This window comes from Pistacia vera, unplaced genomic scaffold (assembly GCF_008641045.1).
Source record: "Pistacia vera cultivar Batoury unplaced genomic scaffold, PisVer_v2 Contig328, whole genome shotgun sequence".
NCBI lineage: Eukaryota > Viridiplantae > Streptophyta > Magnoliopsida > Sapindales > Anacardiaceae > Pistacia > Pistacia vera.
In genome coordinates, this window is record NW_022196144.1 from 195,070 (window position 1) to 213,015 (window position 17,946).

Genomic DNA, 17,946 nt, shown 5'->3' on the forward strand with positions numbered 1-17,946 from the left:
CGTTTCATTTTTGGTACTATTCATGTCATTGTTCACAGACACTCTAAGTGGTACTGTTCATGGGACACTGTTCACATGTACTGCTGACCAGAACATGATTTCTTCACAATCCGATTCAAGAGTAGAATCGCACTTCAGTATCCACACAGAGAGCCTGTAAAACCCCGCGTCAGCGTTCCGATGCTATAAGGTATGTAATTCTACCCTTAAAAGGATTTTTATCAATAAAAGGGTAAAATGGTCATTTTGCATGCATTATGAGACGTGAATGTTGTAAAGTGTTAGGAATTGATGATACTGATAAGAAATATGGTTAAAGGGTCATGAAGGAGGTTAGTAGGGTTAAACGGCATAAACGGTTCCCAAAGGGTATAATGGTCTTTTCACAATAATTTATAGGAATCAAGTATCCATAAAAGTGTATTATGGGTAAATTAGTTAATTATCTTATGGATTTACTTGGTCACCAAGTAGAAAAGAGAAGTTTAATGGCATTAAAGGAGTGTAATAATTATGTTGCAATGGAAATGACCAAAATGCCCTTATATGCAAAATTTATACCAAATGACTCATATCTCTAGCTTTTGATGGTCAATCCCAATTGGGAATTAAAAAAAATGAAATATTTATAAGATATTTTCTTGGTTAAGTCAGCCAACACTTTTAGAACACCAAACTCTCTTCTTCAAGTCTTATTTTTCTTCATTAAAAGCTTTAATTCAAGCTCTCTCTCTCAAAATTTTCATAGGATTTCAAGTTGAATTTCGTAGGAGATCACCATCCACACTTAAAGAACTTCAATTTCAGGGTTTAAGTTGAGTTTTAAAACCCTAGTTTGTTGTGATTTTTAGTTGAAAGAGAAATTCATAAGTGGTTATGCATGTAAGGTAGAAAGGGTGAACCTTTGGAGCTAAGGAGAAGTGTCTTTGTGCTTTGAATAAGATGGTAAGGAAAAAAAATCTCCCTTATGACTACAATTGATAACACCTAGGGTTGATGATACTTACATCTATTTATGTTAATTTGAGTATGATGCTATGTTTTGGTTATGTATTGTTTAAATGGGTGTGTTGATTGGTGTATGTGTGCATATGGAGAATGATTATGCCAATTAATAGATTTGTAATTGGATGATGTTTTGGCACTTTTGGCTTTGTAAAAAGGGAGGTTTTTATGGCCTTTTATACTTAGAATGATGTAGAAAATACTATGAATGTGCAAATGAATGTGACTTGGTTAAAAATGAATAGAATTCGGATTTGGCTTTTTAAGACTTATATTGTACATGCTTAGTTGAATCAGTCATAACTGAAGTTATAAAAGTCTAATTGAGCTGAGTCTTGAAGTATTAAAAACTTGAGAAATAAACCTAAAACTTTTATGTTTTAGCAAAAAATCAATTCGAATTGGAAGATGAGGAAAAAATTGCTTGAAAAGTGACGAACTGTATGGCATCCACCTCCTTAATAAAAATTCCCATTTTTTTTTATAATTTCTAATAAACCACTGAAGAATCTTAATGTTGAAATTCCTTGTGTTGTATGAGAAATCAAATGAATTAAGTTAATGAATTTAATAGGAAAATATTCATGTCATGGAGTTTTGCTAAATTGATTGATGAATTGTGCAATTGGCCAAGGGTACATGTTAAATGAATGAATAGTATGATTAAGCATGGGAGATGTTATCCCATATGTTTGCATTCATAATGGTAATGCATATAGCTTATTTAGTTGACTTATGAAAAATTGATGAAATGTTAAAGAATGAATTTCATGAGTCTCTTGAGGTATAAACCAAGATCAGATGAATGAAATCTTTGTGGAAACCATCACTACAAGAATTTAGGCTTCTCACAACAAAATAATTTGTCACTATAAATATCCAAATTGTGACCATTTCTTTAATGTGAGGAATTATATTGGTCACCAGGTTGGTCACATTAAGCTCGTACTCTTAAGTGTATAATAACAAAAGAGAGATTGGTCAACATAGCCTAATTATTTATTGTGACAATAATAATTTGTCACTTTAAACTAGTTTATTGTGATAAATTATTTGTAACAATAGAAGACAATTTTTATCACTATAAATAATATTTTGTCATAATTGATTTACATTTAAATACCAAATGATAAGCTTTATAGTGAGAAAATAATATATGATGACGAAATTGATTTTATCAAAATTGTGAATAATGACTAATTTATCTTCTCATAATTNAACTGAAAACTACCATTAATTGAGGAGCATAAGCTGCCAAGAAGGTAGCATCTCTATCTATAAATTTGGCTACATCTCTAACACATGAATCCTATATAGCGCCATCATAGGCAACTTGTGAGCCACATAGATAATAATTTCTGGCAAAATGCAAGGATGTTGAAATAGTAGAAAATTACGCTTCTATCATAAACCAGTAACAGAAAACTTCAGAGTGGCAGATCACCTTTCCCTCTGTTGTTGAGTGTTTGAAGATGGTTCAGCAAGTAGCATTGGATGCTCTTTGGGATCAACTAACAAACATTCCCTAAAACAGTAATAACAATTCAGCATCAGTGAATACAGAAATAATTAACAGGAAATATAAATTTTCACTCAATGTTGCATCTGGTGGCATGGAATTGGGATTTAATACCTTAGAATTCTATTGTTTGGATCCAACTCTATTTATACTTCATGTTGGTTTTTTTCTAATTTTCAGTTTACTTTTAAGAAATACTATATGAATAAAATAACTCTTCATTAATGGCATTTGTGAAATACACTTTTTTTTCTAGAACCATAGAAAATTTGATGCATAACATCTTAATGTATGCGTATCTTTACACTTATTTGTCTGCCATTTATTCTTATTATTCTCTATCAGTTTTTTTTTTTTTTTTTGGGGGGGGGGGGGGGGGGGGGGGGGGGGGGGAGGAGGAAGGAATAGATAGAGAGAGTGCAGTAGTAAACTATGATTCTTTAATGAAGAAAGCAAACCAACTAGCATTCTTTAGTATTCATGTGGACTTGGATTTACGAACTTGAGGCTCGTGGAATTGTAATTAAATTCCAAACCCAAACTCATTTATGGGATCTGAAAAATGGATTTTGAATTTTAGGTTTCACTGCAATTCCAAAACCATGCAAACAGACAAACCTTAAATTGGAAACAAACCAGAACAAACAACGGTTACCTAAGAGCATGATCCCATATACTATCCACAATATCCCAGTCAGCAACAATTCCATCCTTAAAGGGTGATAGAACCTGATAACACAGCAAATAACAAAGCAAAATCTTCAAAACTAAACTTTCCAGCTATCAAAAGAGGATAATCAACAAACTGACCTCCATATGGTCACGGCGATACCCTAAGGATTGTGTTCCTACATACAATTTGCGTTTTCCTTTCCCTTTGTTCGAATCAACATTGTTCTTAGAATCCACACCGGACCCACTATTTCTCTCAGCATTTCCAGAGTCATCAACATCCATTTGATCAATTGACCCAACAACCTAAAATAAAATCAACACAAAAATTCAACTTCCAACACAATTGAAAATTAACAAACAAAGCTCCAACCACACCCCCACTCAATTTTCATAAAGGAACTAACAATCATACAAACAAACTCAAAATCACTAAAAACCGAACAGAACATCAAAAATTGCCCTCGAAACGAAGCACATTGTAGTCAACAGATAATACTATGCAATAAATCAAATAAAACAAGGACTTACAGAAGGAAAGACGGCCTTGGGAGCATCTTCACCGGCGTAACCAGCTTTACAGGTGTGAGAGCCCAAGTCGATAACTATGGCCGATACTTCATCTGCGTTAAACCATAAAAAAACAAAAAAAAATAAAAAAATAAAAAAAAATTAGATGTTTGAAAAGGATAAACGAACAAATTCAGAAGACTCCGAAGATGCGAAAATTTTAAAGTTTATTTGAGTACTCACCTCCTCCATACATGATTGGAGCTTCAGAGAGAGTGAGAGAGTGAGAGAGTGTAATTTTGCAGAGGTTTTGAGAGAGTTTTGGCTGATTAGGGTTTTAGTTTGGTTTTTGACCACGCTTGGCCCGCGAGAGCTGAGTGGAAGACTGAAGGCTTCGACTTCAATTTCTTTTTTAATTTTTTTCATTTAAGAGGGGAATAATTATTGTTATGGAAAATAAATAATTACTTTAATTTTTAAGAAGCTATTACAGTGATCTATTTTTAAAAATGGGCTTTTTAGAAAATTAATTTTTGATAAATGAATATAATGAGAAATTGTTATTATCTCTAGCCCAATGGGAGTGGTATAGGACAGCAAGAAATAAACATTAAAATTTCTTATCTAAGATAAGTATTAGAAATTCACTTAACTTAAGCTAATTTAATTTATATTTTTAATGAATCAAGTCTGGGACCAAACCTATATTTTCTAGGGGTGTTCAAAAAAATGAAGAAACCGAATCGAACCGGTAACCAAACCGGAAACTAAACTAAATGTTCGGTTATTCAAAAAACCGATTCTGTTTCGGTTCAAAAACAATAAAAAACCGAGTTTTCGATTCGATTACCGGTTTGGAAGAATATGAAAACCGATTTTACTAACTTGTTTATTTAAAAAAATATTAAATTAAAATATAAAATAAATTAAAATCTGGTTTTTTATAAAATATTAAATATTAAATTAAAATCAGTTTTCCCCTTAACCGGTTCGGTTTCGATTCAGGAATTTTTCTAAACCGACAAACTGGTTCAGTTTACAAAATCGGTTAACCCGTTTTGAACACTCCTAATATTTTCTACCCTCTAAAGCTAGTTATAAAAAATAAATCAAATAGCCTTCTCTTTAATTACATAAATTATTTAAAATTTTCAATTAATTGGGTTGGTAACTTGTAGTACAGTCTTTGAAAATAATTATAAAATAAATTAACTTAACTTTATACTTATATCATCCTACACTAGCTCAAGGATTTAGTTATCTATGAATACTTTATCATAGATTTTTCATTTATGTACTATTCCAAGCCAACTCCATACTAAATCGAGTTAATTAAATAAATCAAGTAGAAATTGTTTATTGAGATAAAGTTTGTATGGATTTTATTTTAGGGTTCATGCATATTGTGAACCTCGCATTCTTGTGAAGTGCACTCCTACCTTTTCGAGTAGTGAGTCTACTCTAATACCAATTGTTAAATACCGGTTTCGTTAATATAGTCTGCTTTTGGGTTCATGCTAGCACATATTTGTTATTGGACTTCGCACAAACGTCATTCACCTAAAATGCATATAATTGGTTCTAACGACTCAGGTCTTATAAAGTTAATTATAGGTTCATTCGATAAGCAATGTGAGATGCGATAAAATATTGTTTAAACATGATGATTTTGATATACTATATTTTTCAAAAAAAAGTATAAAAAACTCAAAAAAAGGTCTATGCTTTAAACAATAACAAAAATACATAATATTGGGGTCACAATGTAATGCTCATAACAACAAGGTCATAATATAAAAAGATAAATTTATAAAAGTACATAAGGAGATCAAAGTGTCAAGTTTAACTAAAGAAGGGACCAAAGTTAAAAGCTGAATTTAAGGGACAAAATTAAAAAATTTCTAAAAAATTCTGAAAACTTTTGTCGGTGTATATCTTGAGGATTAGAGTATTATAAAATAATTATTTTACTCAAAAGATTTTTTCTTTTTTCTCATGTCAACAAAATTATGAATTTAAGTGGAATAATGCTAGATCCACAATCAAATCTCACAATCTCTGATATAATAGTTCGTTATTGGTCAGCTCGCAAATTGGGTTTCATCTATCCATTTGCGAGCTAACCAATGACAAGTTACCACGTCAGAGGTTATAAAATAAGTTGTCAACCTAACATTATTGTAGAGAGTGATATTTTTGTATTATAAAGGACTAATTATAGTTAAAAAGAAATAATTGTGTACTAGTATGCAGGCTTACCAGGTTTAAAATCTATAACAAACAAAGATACAAAATCATGATAAAATTATTAGAACAATATGTTTCTTAATTTTGTAATTAGATTAAAGTCAACCATTTCCTTTCACGTTATAAATATTAAATAATGTACAATTTTAATATATAAATAGATAACTTGTTCCTAAATTTGTTCCATTTTGAATTTTTTGTCTTGTATTCACGCTAGTTGCCAAATAAACTAATCATCTAAACCCTAAAATTAATGATTGAAACATCTTGAGTAATACACTCAAAAATCTTAATTGAAAACTAGACCACCTAATGGCGGTTGCCACCTATTACCCATTCTTCTAGAATAATTACATTAAAAATTACAGATTTTTTATATTTTAAATTATATTATACTATATGTATAGTTTCTTTTTTGAAAAAAAAAATGCATATTTTTTTAAATTTATTGTTGAATTTAGAAGCACGCATTAAAAATTATACCCATCTAAATATAAATATAAAAAAGAATTAAAAAACCAATTTAATTGTAATGGTCTACAGGTTTAACACATCTTACTTATTAAAGAGAAAAAATCATGATAATATAACCAGAGCAACATGTTTCTTATTTATAATGAAAAATTTCTAATGTAAAATGTCAACTACCTTTATATGTAATGGTATGTGCACGTTATAAATAAATAAATAAATAATAGACACAAACATCTTCCTTTTAAATTAATCTTTTGAGATATTTTTTTACACCAATTCAATTGTAGTAATCTTAAGAATTAAAGAGTTATTGTTCATCAACCAAGTCAATTACAAATATGTTAATTTCAAACTACGAAAAATACATTTCACATTATAATAAAAACTGGATATATGGATAAGAGACATTTTATTAAATAACCCATTAGTGGGTGTTAGTTGAAAAATAATATGTTTATGAATATGTCTCAAAATACCCTTTATTTAACGACATTTTCCCACCCAAGGTTTGCCTTATAGACACCTTGCTACCAGAAAAGTTTCAAAATATCACTTTTCCATCTAAAATTTATATTTTGATAATACTCAAAATACACTTCACTTTCTCAGTTGTCGTTCGACGTGTTACCAAGAGCTAGTAAGAGGGGTTTTGTAGAGTAGAGGTCGACAAATCGAGTGGTGGTAATCGATTGAATATTCGTCATCCGAATCAACTGAAAATTAGCTAAGAACAGGAAGTTCTAACTTTGCATGGCTAATAATTGGCAAGAAATTAGGTGCCAGATGAGAGAGGTTTTGTAGAGAAGAGATCGGAGGTTTAAAAAGTGGTGATGGAGAGAATTTTTACCGTCGAAATAGGCTTTGGGTATTAACGAAATATAAATTTTGGGTAAAAAAGTGGTACTTTGAAACTTTTTGGGTGGAAATAATTATGGGAAACCTTGGGTCGGAAAAGGTATTTACTCTTAATTAAATTACTAACGGTTGAAAATTTTGAATTTTTAAAATGAATTATTTCTCAGTTAAAAACCAGGTCTTCTACGACGTTCATTTCCCCTGTTAAATATGTGGCGGGAAAGCTCATAATTAGGTCTCTAGAATTGTTTTTCGCACTTTAATCAAGACTTTAAAGCTTCTTCTTTATCTCATCTGCCAACAAGCAGCTTGACGTGAGCAGTGAGCTTAATTCTCTTATCGCCTTTTACACCATCTCTCTTTTTTGGCTTTTTAAATATAAACCCACAATAACCCAACTGTCTTCACACTCGTTCTCACTCTCAACACAACAATGGCGACAACTACCCCATTCTTTCTCGTCACTCTTCTCTTCTCTTTCTCTTTTCTCACCTCCGTCACTTTCTCCCGCACCACTCCCACCACTACAACATCTCCTCTTGATGTCACCTCCGCTCTTGTACGAGTAACTCAAATACTTGACATCCTCAATGGTCACTCAGACTTTCAACCTTTTGCTCAAGAAACGATACAACAATCCTCTCTTGATTCTTCTTCGTTTTCGTTTTCATTCCCTCTTCATTCTAGAGAATTCCTCAACAAAACCCAACACAAAGACTACAAATCCCTACTCCAAGCTCGACTTGACCGGGATTTAACCCGAGTTAACTCGCTGGTCACCAAACTCCAGCGTGCTCTGAAGAAAGGGGAGGTGAAATCTGCTGATAATCAGGTGCTTACTCAGGGTGGCAAATTATCGGCTCCGCTGGTGTCGGGCGAGAGCCAAGGGAGCGGCGAGTACTTCACTCGGATCGGCATCGGGTCCCCAGCGGAGCAGTTCTACATGGTGATCGACACTGGCAGTGACGTTAACTGGATTCAATGTGAACCTTGTGTTGACTGTTACGATCAATCAGACCCGATTTTCGACCCGTCCTCGTCGTCCTCTTATGAGTCTGTCTCGTGCGAGTCTCGTCAGTGTGATCAACTTGAAGTGTCAGCTTGTAGTAGAGACAGGTGTCTTTATGAAGTGACGTACGGTGACGGGTCTTTCACAGTTGGCACTCTCATGACCGAAACGCTCTCGTTTGGGAAGAGTGGATACGTGGAAAAAGTCGCCATGGGTTGTGGCCACGACAATGAAGGTTTATTCACAGCAGCTGCTGGGTTGCTTGGCCTCGGTGGTGGCTCGCTCTCTCTCCCTGAACAACTCAAAGCAACGTCGTTTTCTTATTGTTTAGTGGACCGTGACTCGAACAAGTCAGGTACTCTTGAGTTAAACTCACCTGTACCGAGTGACTCAGTCACAACTACGTTATCAAAAAGCAGCAAAACCAATACTTTTTACTACATAGGGCTCACCGGGTTCGCTGTCGGCGGTCATCCGGTTCAAATCGCAGAGTCGACTTTCGAACTGGACAAATCTGGCAACGGCGGGATCATCGTCGATTGCGGGACCGCTGTATCTCGGCTTGAGATTGAGGCTTATTACGCGCTACGTGACGCGTTTCGAAGTCAAACGAGCAACTTGAAATCCACCCGACCTTATGCTCTGTTCGACACGTGTTACGATCTCTCAGGATTATCAACCGTAAAAGTCCCAACGGTGTCGTTTATATTCTCTGGTGGTAAATATTTCGATTTACCCGCCGAGAATTATTTGATTCCGGTGGATTCGGACGGGACTTTTTGTTTTGCATTTGCTCCAACGAACTCGTCTCCGCAAATTATAGGGAACGTTCAACAACAGGGGACACGTGTCACCTTTGATCTGTCAAATGAACGTGTGGGATTCGCTTCCTATAAATGTTAAGGCAGTTTTAAAACTTTTTTAATTAAGAGTCATTATGTCTTTACCTTGATCGGTAAATGTAAATTAAGTGAAAATTTCAGTGTTTTAAATTAGGATCATGAGATCATATGGGTAGATATACGCTCTAATAAATGAGGCAATTACATTTCCCTCATGTAAGTTTTATAAAATAACAATTCACCTCTTAGTATTTAAACTAATGAGTTATCTTGCCATTTGTATTAATCAAATGAAACAAACCCTAATAATAGTATATAGACAGCAACTATCACGTGTTTATTATTAGTTTTTGCATCGACAACTCAAATACGGGGTTTAGTCACAACGTAGTTAGCATGAGACAAGGGCATCAAATCATGCCTTTATACATTAATGTATATGAATTCACAGCTTTTAAACATGTGTTAAAAACATTCGATATTATAATTTATAACATGGTGTTTATTTTTTTATTTTTTAAGTTTTAGTTAGTTGGTTGGTAGGTAATACGGTAATGGTTAAATTGTTTATTTTTCTAATTTATTCTACTGGGATTGATGAAATTGGGATTAGATATAAGTCAATTTGATGCAATTGATAGTGAGAGGTGAAAGAAACAAAAACTTTATAAGATAAAAGATCAAGAATAATAATACCTTGATTTACATTTCTATCCCATCTAAATATCTTATTAACTTTTAGTCTATCTAAGAGGGGAGAATAACAAGTACCTCCTCATTGGTTTTAGTAAATAAAAATAATAAAACATGCAAGAGTTCCAAAAAATAACAAACACGCCCGCAAATTTGACAGACGTTGGCTGAATTTAAACTTATATATATATATATTTCTTAATTTTTGAAACCTTATTTTAAAATTTTTAATAAAATTCCCTTGTAGTTATAGAAATAACAGAAATCCCCTACTATTAATTTTTTATAATTTTTTATGTTAAAATAAACGACAGGGGAGCAATTGAGTAAATAATCATTTACTTATCACGTTATAAACTCTAACGGTAGACTAACAATAAGAAATTTGTTGTTATTTATGAAATCTTAGGGGAAACTTTTGTTATTTGATTATACCTTAGGCCTCAAGGGTTAAGCTTCTTTCTTAGAGCATGTTTGGCCAAACGTATGAAAATGAGCTTATAAGTATTTGAAATTTAAGCAGTTACGTGTTTGGTTAAAGTATTTATAAGTGACTGATAAATAATTAATACGTTTGAGTAATTGATGCGTTTGGTAAAATGTGGCTTAAAAAATAAATATATTTTTAATTAAGTTGTCTGTTTTTTAATGAGTTATAGCTGAATTAGTGAAATAAGAATAAGTCAAATAAGGATAATATTTGACTGTGGTAGAGTGATTGTTAGAGTAATTATCTCCTATCTTCTAGGCATTAGCTCCTACTATTTTTATATTTTGTTAATTGTAATCTCTTATATAAGAGAGATGAAGTAATAAAGAGGGTGTGCGTGTTTGTAGTCAAAAGGTGTTGCCTTGAGGTCTTGGTTTCCTCCATTAAACCAACAATTAAATTATTTTTCCAACTAGCTCTACTCTACAATCTAGGTACTTTTAAGAAGAAAAACCAGTTTGTATGAAACTAGAAGAATTGTTTTGCTCTACGCAACCAACTTGTTGGATCCTCACTTCCATTAAAACGAGGAAAATCCAATTTTACAAATTTTGGAGTGTACAATGATGTTGAACCTTGATTTGCATGAGCAATATTTCCTTCCTGTCACTGCCCGCTGGATTTTGCTGACGCTGAAGAATTCTCCCCACTTTCTTGAATTTGGTGGCCTGCAACCTAATCAATGCGTGTGTTGAGTTGAGAAAATAAATCATGCAATTGGTTGATAATACTTTGCTGGCCTCCTGAAAGAGATTCCATTGTCTGCTCCAAGTGTTCTACTCTTTGGTCCATGCCTATGCTCTAATACCACTTTATACATACATGCTCGAAGAAGTTTTCTTTCCTCAACCTATTTTGATATTAAATAGAGAAGAAAGCAATTCTTGCTCAATTGAGAAAGTTAGAAACCTTAGAGTTCAAATAGAACCTTTTATATAAATAATCAACATATTCATTCCAATAGAAATCTAGGAAATATATATGAGCTTACAACCATACTTCCCTACTAAATAGCAAAACACGTTCACAACTTAAACAAACCAAAACACACGTTCAAACCCAACTAAAGAATCCTAAATACGTGGCTGACTTATTCAACTAAAGTAAAACTCATCTATATCTTAATATAATTTATTTAAATTATTGAGATAAACTCAATCTTAATTAACAAATAAATCCATAAAAAAATTCCTAAGATACAATTTAATTAACATTTACCCATTATCAAAATGGGTACGTAACATTCCTCTCCTCTTGAAACAACCCTTGTCCTCAAGGATTTTGTTTTGGTAAAATAGATAGCTTTGAGCAAAAGACAAATTAGTTCAAACAAATTCCGTATACTTTCCGATATTGTAGTGGCTTTATAAGATTGGGTTGCAGTGGCTTGTTGAGAGGAAGATTGGACTGTGGTGGCTTGGGCAGAAGAAGATTGAAAGATGTTGGCTTGAGAGGAAGAAGATTGGACTGCAATAGCTTAAGGGAAAGATGATTGGACTATAGTTGCTTGAACAGGGCAATTTTTAACAATGACTGCAAGGGTTTGAATGGGGCACTTGGCTTCTCTATTCTCCTCAAAAGAGTGACCTATTAATTGATCAATCTTATCAATGAGTTTGCATTTGGATTTCGTTCATAAATTGTTGACCCGCTGCTAAAGTTTTCACCGATTGCTCAAGTTTTTGAATTCGGTGATCCATGCTTGGGCTCTGATACCACTTGATACAAACGTGCTTGAAGAAGTTTTCTTTCCTCGACCTATTTTGATATTAGACAGAGAAGAAAGCAATTATTGCTCAATTGAGGGAGCTAGAAACCCCCAGAGATCAAATATAACCTTTATGCAAATAATCGTCACATTCATTCCAATAGAAATCTAGGAAATATATGAGAGCTTACAACTATACTTCCCTACTAAATAGGGAAACATGTTCAACAATTTAAACAAACCAAAGTACACTTTCAACCCCAACTAAAGAATCCTAAATACGTGGTTGACTTATTAAAATAAAACTTATCTATATCCTAATCTAAGTTATTTAAATTGTTGAGATAAACTCAATATTAATTAACAAATAAATCCATAAGAAAACTCCTAAAATACAATTTACTTAACATTTACCCATTATCAAAATGGGTACGTAACATTGGTACGAATTGGTTTTTCTTCTTAAAAATACAGTAAAACCTCTCTATAGTGATACTTTATATAGGAATAACCTCCATGTAGTCATAAAAACTTCCGGTCTTAACTTGGGCCAATTATAAATAAGAATAAATTTTACATTGTAATAAGTTATAATTTTTCTAGATCCCGTCTTAAGGAACTTGCATTTACATAGTAATAAGTATATGCATGTTGCAAAAAATATATACTATGTTACATTAAAGGTTTAAGATAAAATAAAATATTTATCTATAGTTGTTTGGGACAATGATTTATGTTTTAGAGTTGTTACCACATCTTTTATCTCCCGGGTACATAATAAGCCATCAGCATGGACACCTTCTTGTTGAAGTCAAAATATTTCTAGCTCTCAAGTATGTTTAGAGCTTCTTGGTTTTTCCCTACTATCATCCTCAAAATTATCTTCTTCCTCTTCTTATCTAATTCTAGTAATGATTTCTTTTTTAGTTAAAACATACACGACTAGTTGCTTATTTGGATTATTGAGGAAGACATTAATATCCATTTGATTAGTGTAGTAAAGTTGTCAAATCTGGTCACTCAATTTTACAGTGACTCTTTGATATCCATTTTCGTGCTATCCTAATGCTACTAAAACAATGAATTGAAATCCTAATACTACTAAAACATGAATTATAAAATAATATTTCAAAACAATAATTCTTGTAACTACACCTCTATTAAATTATAACCTCCTTATAGTAATAAATTTAATTGGTCCCAACATTATAACTATAGAGAGGTTCTACTGTACCTATATTGTATAGTAGAGCTAGCTAGAAAAATAAATAAATTGCTGGTTTAATGGAGGAAACCAAGACCTCAAGGCAGCACCTTTTGACTATAAAAATGCACACCTTCTTTATTAATTCATCTACCTTGTTAGGGCCAAAAATTGTCCTTGGCCCGAATAGGAAAACGGGCTTGACACTGAAGAAGAAGCAAGGCCCAATCCTGATATGACCCAACCAGATTAGGCCCATTCGGTACAAGATATAGCCAGCCCAAACCACGTGGGCACGAGCCTCCTAATCCCAGTCCATTTCCTAGGTCTATGGGCGAATCCAGAGCCCACAACCCCCTCAGAATACTTTCCTACTCCTGATCAATCTCCCATTCAAGGTCACCTTCCTATTCCTGATCACTTCCTTACTCGGAGTTACTCTCCTAATCAGAATCACCTTCCTATCCGGACACTGGAAGCAGCTTACCACAGCCCTAATTCTTCTAGGTTTGCATCAGAGTCATACTAGGACTCCTACTTCTACCAGGATTGGGAGACCAGACGACCACTATATAACAGAGGCCAGCCCTCTCACAAGGGACAGATGACATTACACCTTCACACTGAAAGCTCTGACTTGAGAGCTCCCATCACCACCGTAGTCACAGTCCCTGACTAAACTTCCGGTAACTTCTACTCCCTAGCCCTCACTATATTACCTCTTTCAGCCTTGCTGACTTGAGCGTCGGAGTGCCACGGCAAACACACCCCGTGTTTCCCGTTCGCTTCACGCGTGTGTTTCTCTACGTGTGCAGGTGTAGCGGATCGCTAGTGGCCTTAACCTCACGGGATCAGACCCCCCTTCCGTACAGGTAGATTTTTACGTCTACAGTTTGGCGCCCACCGTGGGCCTCTAACAATCATTCGGCTCGACGAACCTGCTACGTGGAGGAACATTCCATGGCTGACAACTCCAATACGCTAACCCCGGCCTCGAGGCCAAACTGGAAGCTCTAACTGCTCTCATGCAACAAACTTGACAAGGTGCGGCATTGGAAGCTGAGAACAATGCGATCCGGACAGAAAACGCTTCCGTCAGGTCAGAAAACCAATCCCTCAAGGAGAAGGTAGTCAATTCTATGACCTAGAGTTCCTTCCCGGCCAAACACCCCTCAATCGGTTCCGCACCCCTATTCCGCCCATGCAACCTCTGCTTACGCCGAAGCCCCGACCCTCGGCCTCTGGCAAAAGCCGCGTCCCTAAACCTGTCTGCGGTCGACAATTATGTCCTAATCCGTGGAGATAAAGTTATGCCTGAAGAGCACCAATCAGCCGATTCATCCCAACATCAAGACCAAGACGATCCGGTGGCTGAGAGCCCTCATCCACAGACCAGATCAATCTAACCATCCCAACACATACTCCATTCGGCCCGGCTCATCCCCGCGGATGGAACGGCAAACAAAACCAACAGCACCTGAGCCCATCCACCTGACCAACCGAATGACTATCAGAGGACTCCCCTGACCATCCATGTAGGCGAAACACCAGAACAGTGACCCTGGGAGTCATCCACCGGAAGGAATGACCGAGACTTATGCTACCAGGAACGCAAAGGGACTCGTCAGCCTACCCCAAGAGGGATGACCCAACGAATGTACCAAAGATAAGTGCAAAGGCCGACCCTCACACGGGATAACCTAGTGGCATCCCCCTCTCCTATGGAACAAGTGTTAGCCAAAAGATTGGCCGATGTGGAAGCAGTGATGCGACGCATTCCAGGAATGCCGGTCCTAACCAAGAAGCAGGCCCCATTGTTACGCGGATTCACCCTTCGTGGACGAGATCGCCCTGGCCGACCTGCCACAGAAGTTCACTATCCTAACATGAAAATGTACGACGCACAACAATCCGACGATCACATAGCCTCGTACAAACGCGGATGTTCACTGTTTCGTACCGCGACCGCTTAGGAAGCCTGCATGTGCAAAAGTTTTGGTTCAAGCTTATCCGGCCCACACTACAATGTACATGAACCTCCCGAATGGATCCTCGATTCTTTCGCTCAACTCACCGACACGTTTGTGAAGCAGTTCACCAGCACAAGAAACTCGAGAAGCTGTCAGCCAACTTGTACAGGGTATACCAGAAGGGGCGAGCCTTGAGAATATATCAGCAATTCAACAAAGAGAAGATTTCCATCCCTTCCTGTAACCCTGACAGCCGTAGACGCCTTCAAAAAGGTCTCCTCCCGATGGTGAACTATACAAAGAACTAACGAAGCTAGGTTGCACCACGATGGAAGACGCCTTGGCTAGAGCAACGATTCAAATAAGGTGGAGGAGATAGAAGATGAATCAGACAATTCACGCCAGGTATGACTGAATGCAGAATGATAGTAGGCCAAGCTTAGATCGATTGTAGCCCTACAAGGTCACCAAAGAAGCAGGGAAGGGCACCTACAAACTCCAGACCCCCGATGACAAAGACATCAACACAGTTGGAATGTCGTTCACCTCAAACGCTACTACTTCTAGGTGAACCTTGTCTTTTTTTCGTTTTTCATTTTTCCATTTTAAAAAGGATGAGTGGCCTATCCACCTCCTCTTAGACAGTCGGACTCATGGCCAAATATTAATGAAGTGCTATTCAAGTTTTCGTCTCAAAATCTACCCCGGTCGATGAATTACTTACACCTTCAAATCGGCCCGCCCGATGAACTAACGGACACCTTCAAATCGGCCTTGCCCGATGAACTACGGACACCTTCAAATCGGCCTTGCCCGATGAACGTACAGACACCTTCAAATCGGCCTTGCCCGATCAACATACGAACACTTCAAATCGGCCCTGCCCGATGAATGTACGAACACCTTCAAATCGGCACTGCCCGATGAACGTACGGACACCTTCAAATCGTCTTGCCAGATAACGTACGGCACTTCAAACGGCCTTGCCATAAACGTACGGACACCTTCAAATCGGCCTTGCCCGATGAACTACGGACACCTTCATCGGCCTATCCGATGAACGTACGGACACCCAAATCGGCTTTGCCCGATAAACTTACGGACACCTTCAAATCGGCCCTGCCCGATGAACGTACGGACACCTTCAAATCGGCTCTGCGTATAACTACTGACACCTTCAATCGTCTTGCCCGATGAACGTACGGACACCTTCAAATCGGCCTTGCCCGATAAACGTACGGACACCTTCAAATCGGTCTTGCGATAAATGTACGGACACCTTCAATCGGTCTTGCCCGATAACGTACAGACACCTTCAAATCGGCTCTACCCGATGACCGTACGACACCTTCAAATTGGCCTTGCCGATGAACGTATGGACACCTTCAAATCGGCCTAGCCGATCAACTACGTACACCTTCGAATCGACCCTGCTCGATTCACGACGACACTTCAATCGGCCCTGCCCATCACGTATGTACACCCTGGATCGACCCTGCTCGATCCACAGATTTATACCTCGGATCGACCCTACTCGATCCATGGATTTACACATTTGGATTTACCCTGTTCAATCCATGGATCTACCTTCGGATCGCCCGACAGTCCACGATTTACACCTTCGGATCGACCCTGCTCGATCCACGGATTTACACTTTCGGATTGACCTTGCTAATCCACGGATCTCCACTCAACCTGACCAACCGACCGACCGACTCAACCTACCATCACTCCCCAAGAACCAAGTATTGGACCTCCCTCTACCCGACGAACTGACTCCACTCTACCCGACAACTGACTCCACTCCATCCTCACTCCCAAGAACCATGTATTGGATGTCCACTCTACCGACCGACCACGACTCAACTCCATCCTCTCCAAGAACCATGTATTGATGTCCACTCTACCCAACCGACCCGACCGACTCAACTCCACCATCACTCCTCAAGAACCAAGTATTGGATTTCACTCTACCCACCGACCACTCAACTCCACCTCCTAACTCCCCAAACCATGTATTGGACGTCCCTCTACCGACCGACCGACCGACTCAACTCCATCTCCCCAAGAACCATGTATGATGTCCACTCTACCCGACCGAATACCGACTCAACTCCAACTCCACCATCACTCCTCAAGTATTGGATGTTCACTCTACCCGACCGACCGACTCAACCCACCATCCTCCCCAAGAACCATGTATTGGACGTCCACTCTACCGGACCGACCGACCGACTCAACTCCATCCTCCCTAAGAACCATGTATTAGATGTTCACTCTACCCGCCCGACCGACCGACCGACGCAACTCCACCATCACTCCCCAAGAACCAAGTATTAATGTTCACTCTACCGACCGACCGACGACCGACTCAACTCCATCCTCCCCAAGAACCAAGTATTGGATCTCCACTCCACCCGACTGACCACGACCGACCGACGACTCACTTCCACCATCCTAACTCCCCAGGAACGAAGTATTGGATCACCACTTCACCCGACCGACCGACCGACTGAACTCCATCATCCCCTGGAACCAAGTATTGGATCACCACTCTCCCTATGCCACCGACCGACTGACCGACCCGGTCTTTTCAAACTTTGACTATCACCACTCACCCCGCCCCTTACCACCGATCAACACATAGACTTAACCTGTCTAAAAGATTCAATCGCCCTTCCTACCCAACCGAGCCAGCACACTGCAACAGGTCGGCTCCCGCAACGAAGCTTACACTCCCATGCTTCA

At 37.4% G+C, this 17,946-nt stretch overlaps 2 protein-coding genes across 2 annotated transcripts; one reads left to right on the forward strand and one right to left on the reverse strand.

Moving 5' to 3' along the window:
- Nucleotides 1-2,438: 2,438 nt before the first annotated feature.
- LOC116137472 (actin-related protein 4A) lies at nucleotides 2,439-3,989 on the reverse strand. The gene is made up of 5 exons (XM_031423167.1): nucleotides 3,950-3,989; nucleotides 3,728-3,819; nucleotides 3,335-3,502; nucleotides 3,180-3,253; nucleotides 2,439-2,530 (listed from the first exon to the last, which is right to left on the reverse strand). Exons 1-5 carry the CDS (start codon nucleotides 3,960-3,962, stop codon nucleotides 2,446-2,448), a joined length of 432 nt encoding a protein of 143 aa, XP_031279027.1. The 5' UTR covers nucleotides 3,963-3,989; the 3' UTR covers nucleotides 2,439-2,445.
- Nucleotides 3,990-7,702: 3,713 nt separating this feature from the next.
- Nucleotides 7,703-9,394, forward strand: LOC116137499 (protein ASPARTIC PROTEASE IN GUARD CELL 1-like). Its single transcript, XM_031423196.1, has one exon. It carries the CDS (start codon nucleotides 7,716-7,718, stop codon nucleotides 9,192-9,194), a length of 1,479 nt encoding a protein of 492 aa, XP_031279056.1. The 5' UTR covers nucleotides 7,703-7,715; the 3' UTR covers nucleotides 9,195-9,394.
- The last annotated feature ends 8,552 nt before the right edge of the window (nucleotides 9,395-17,946 follow it).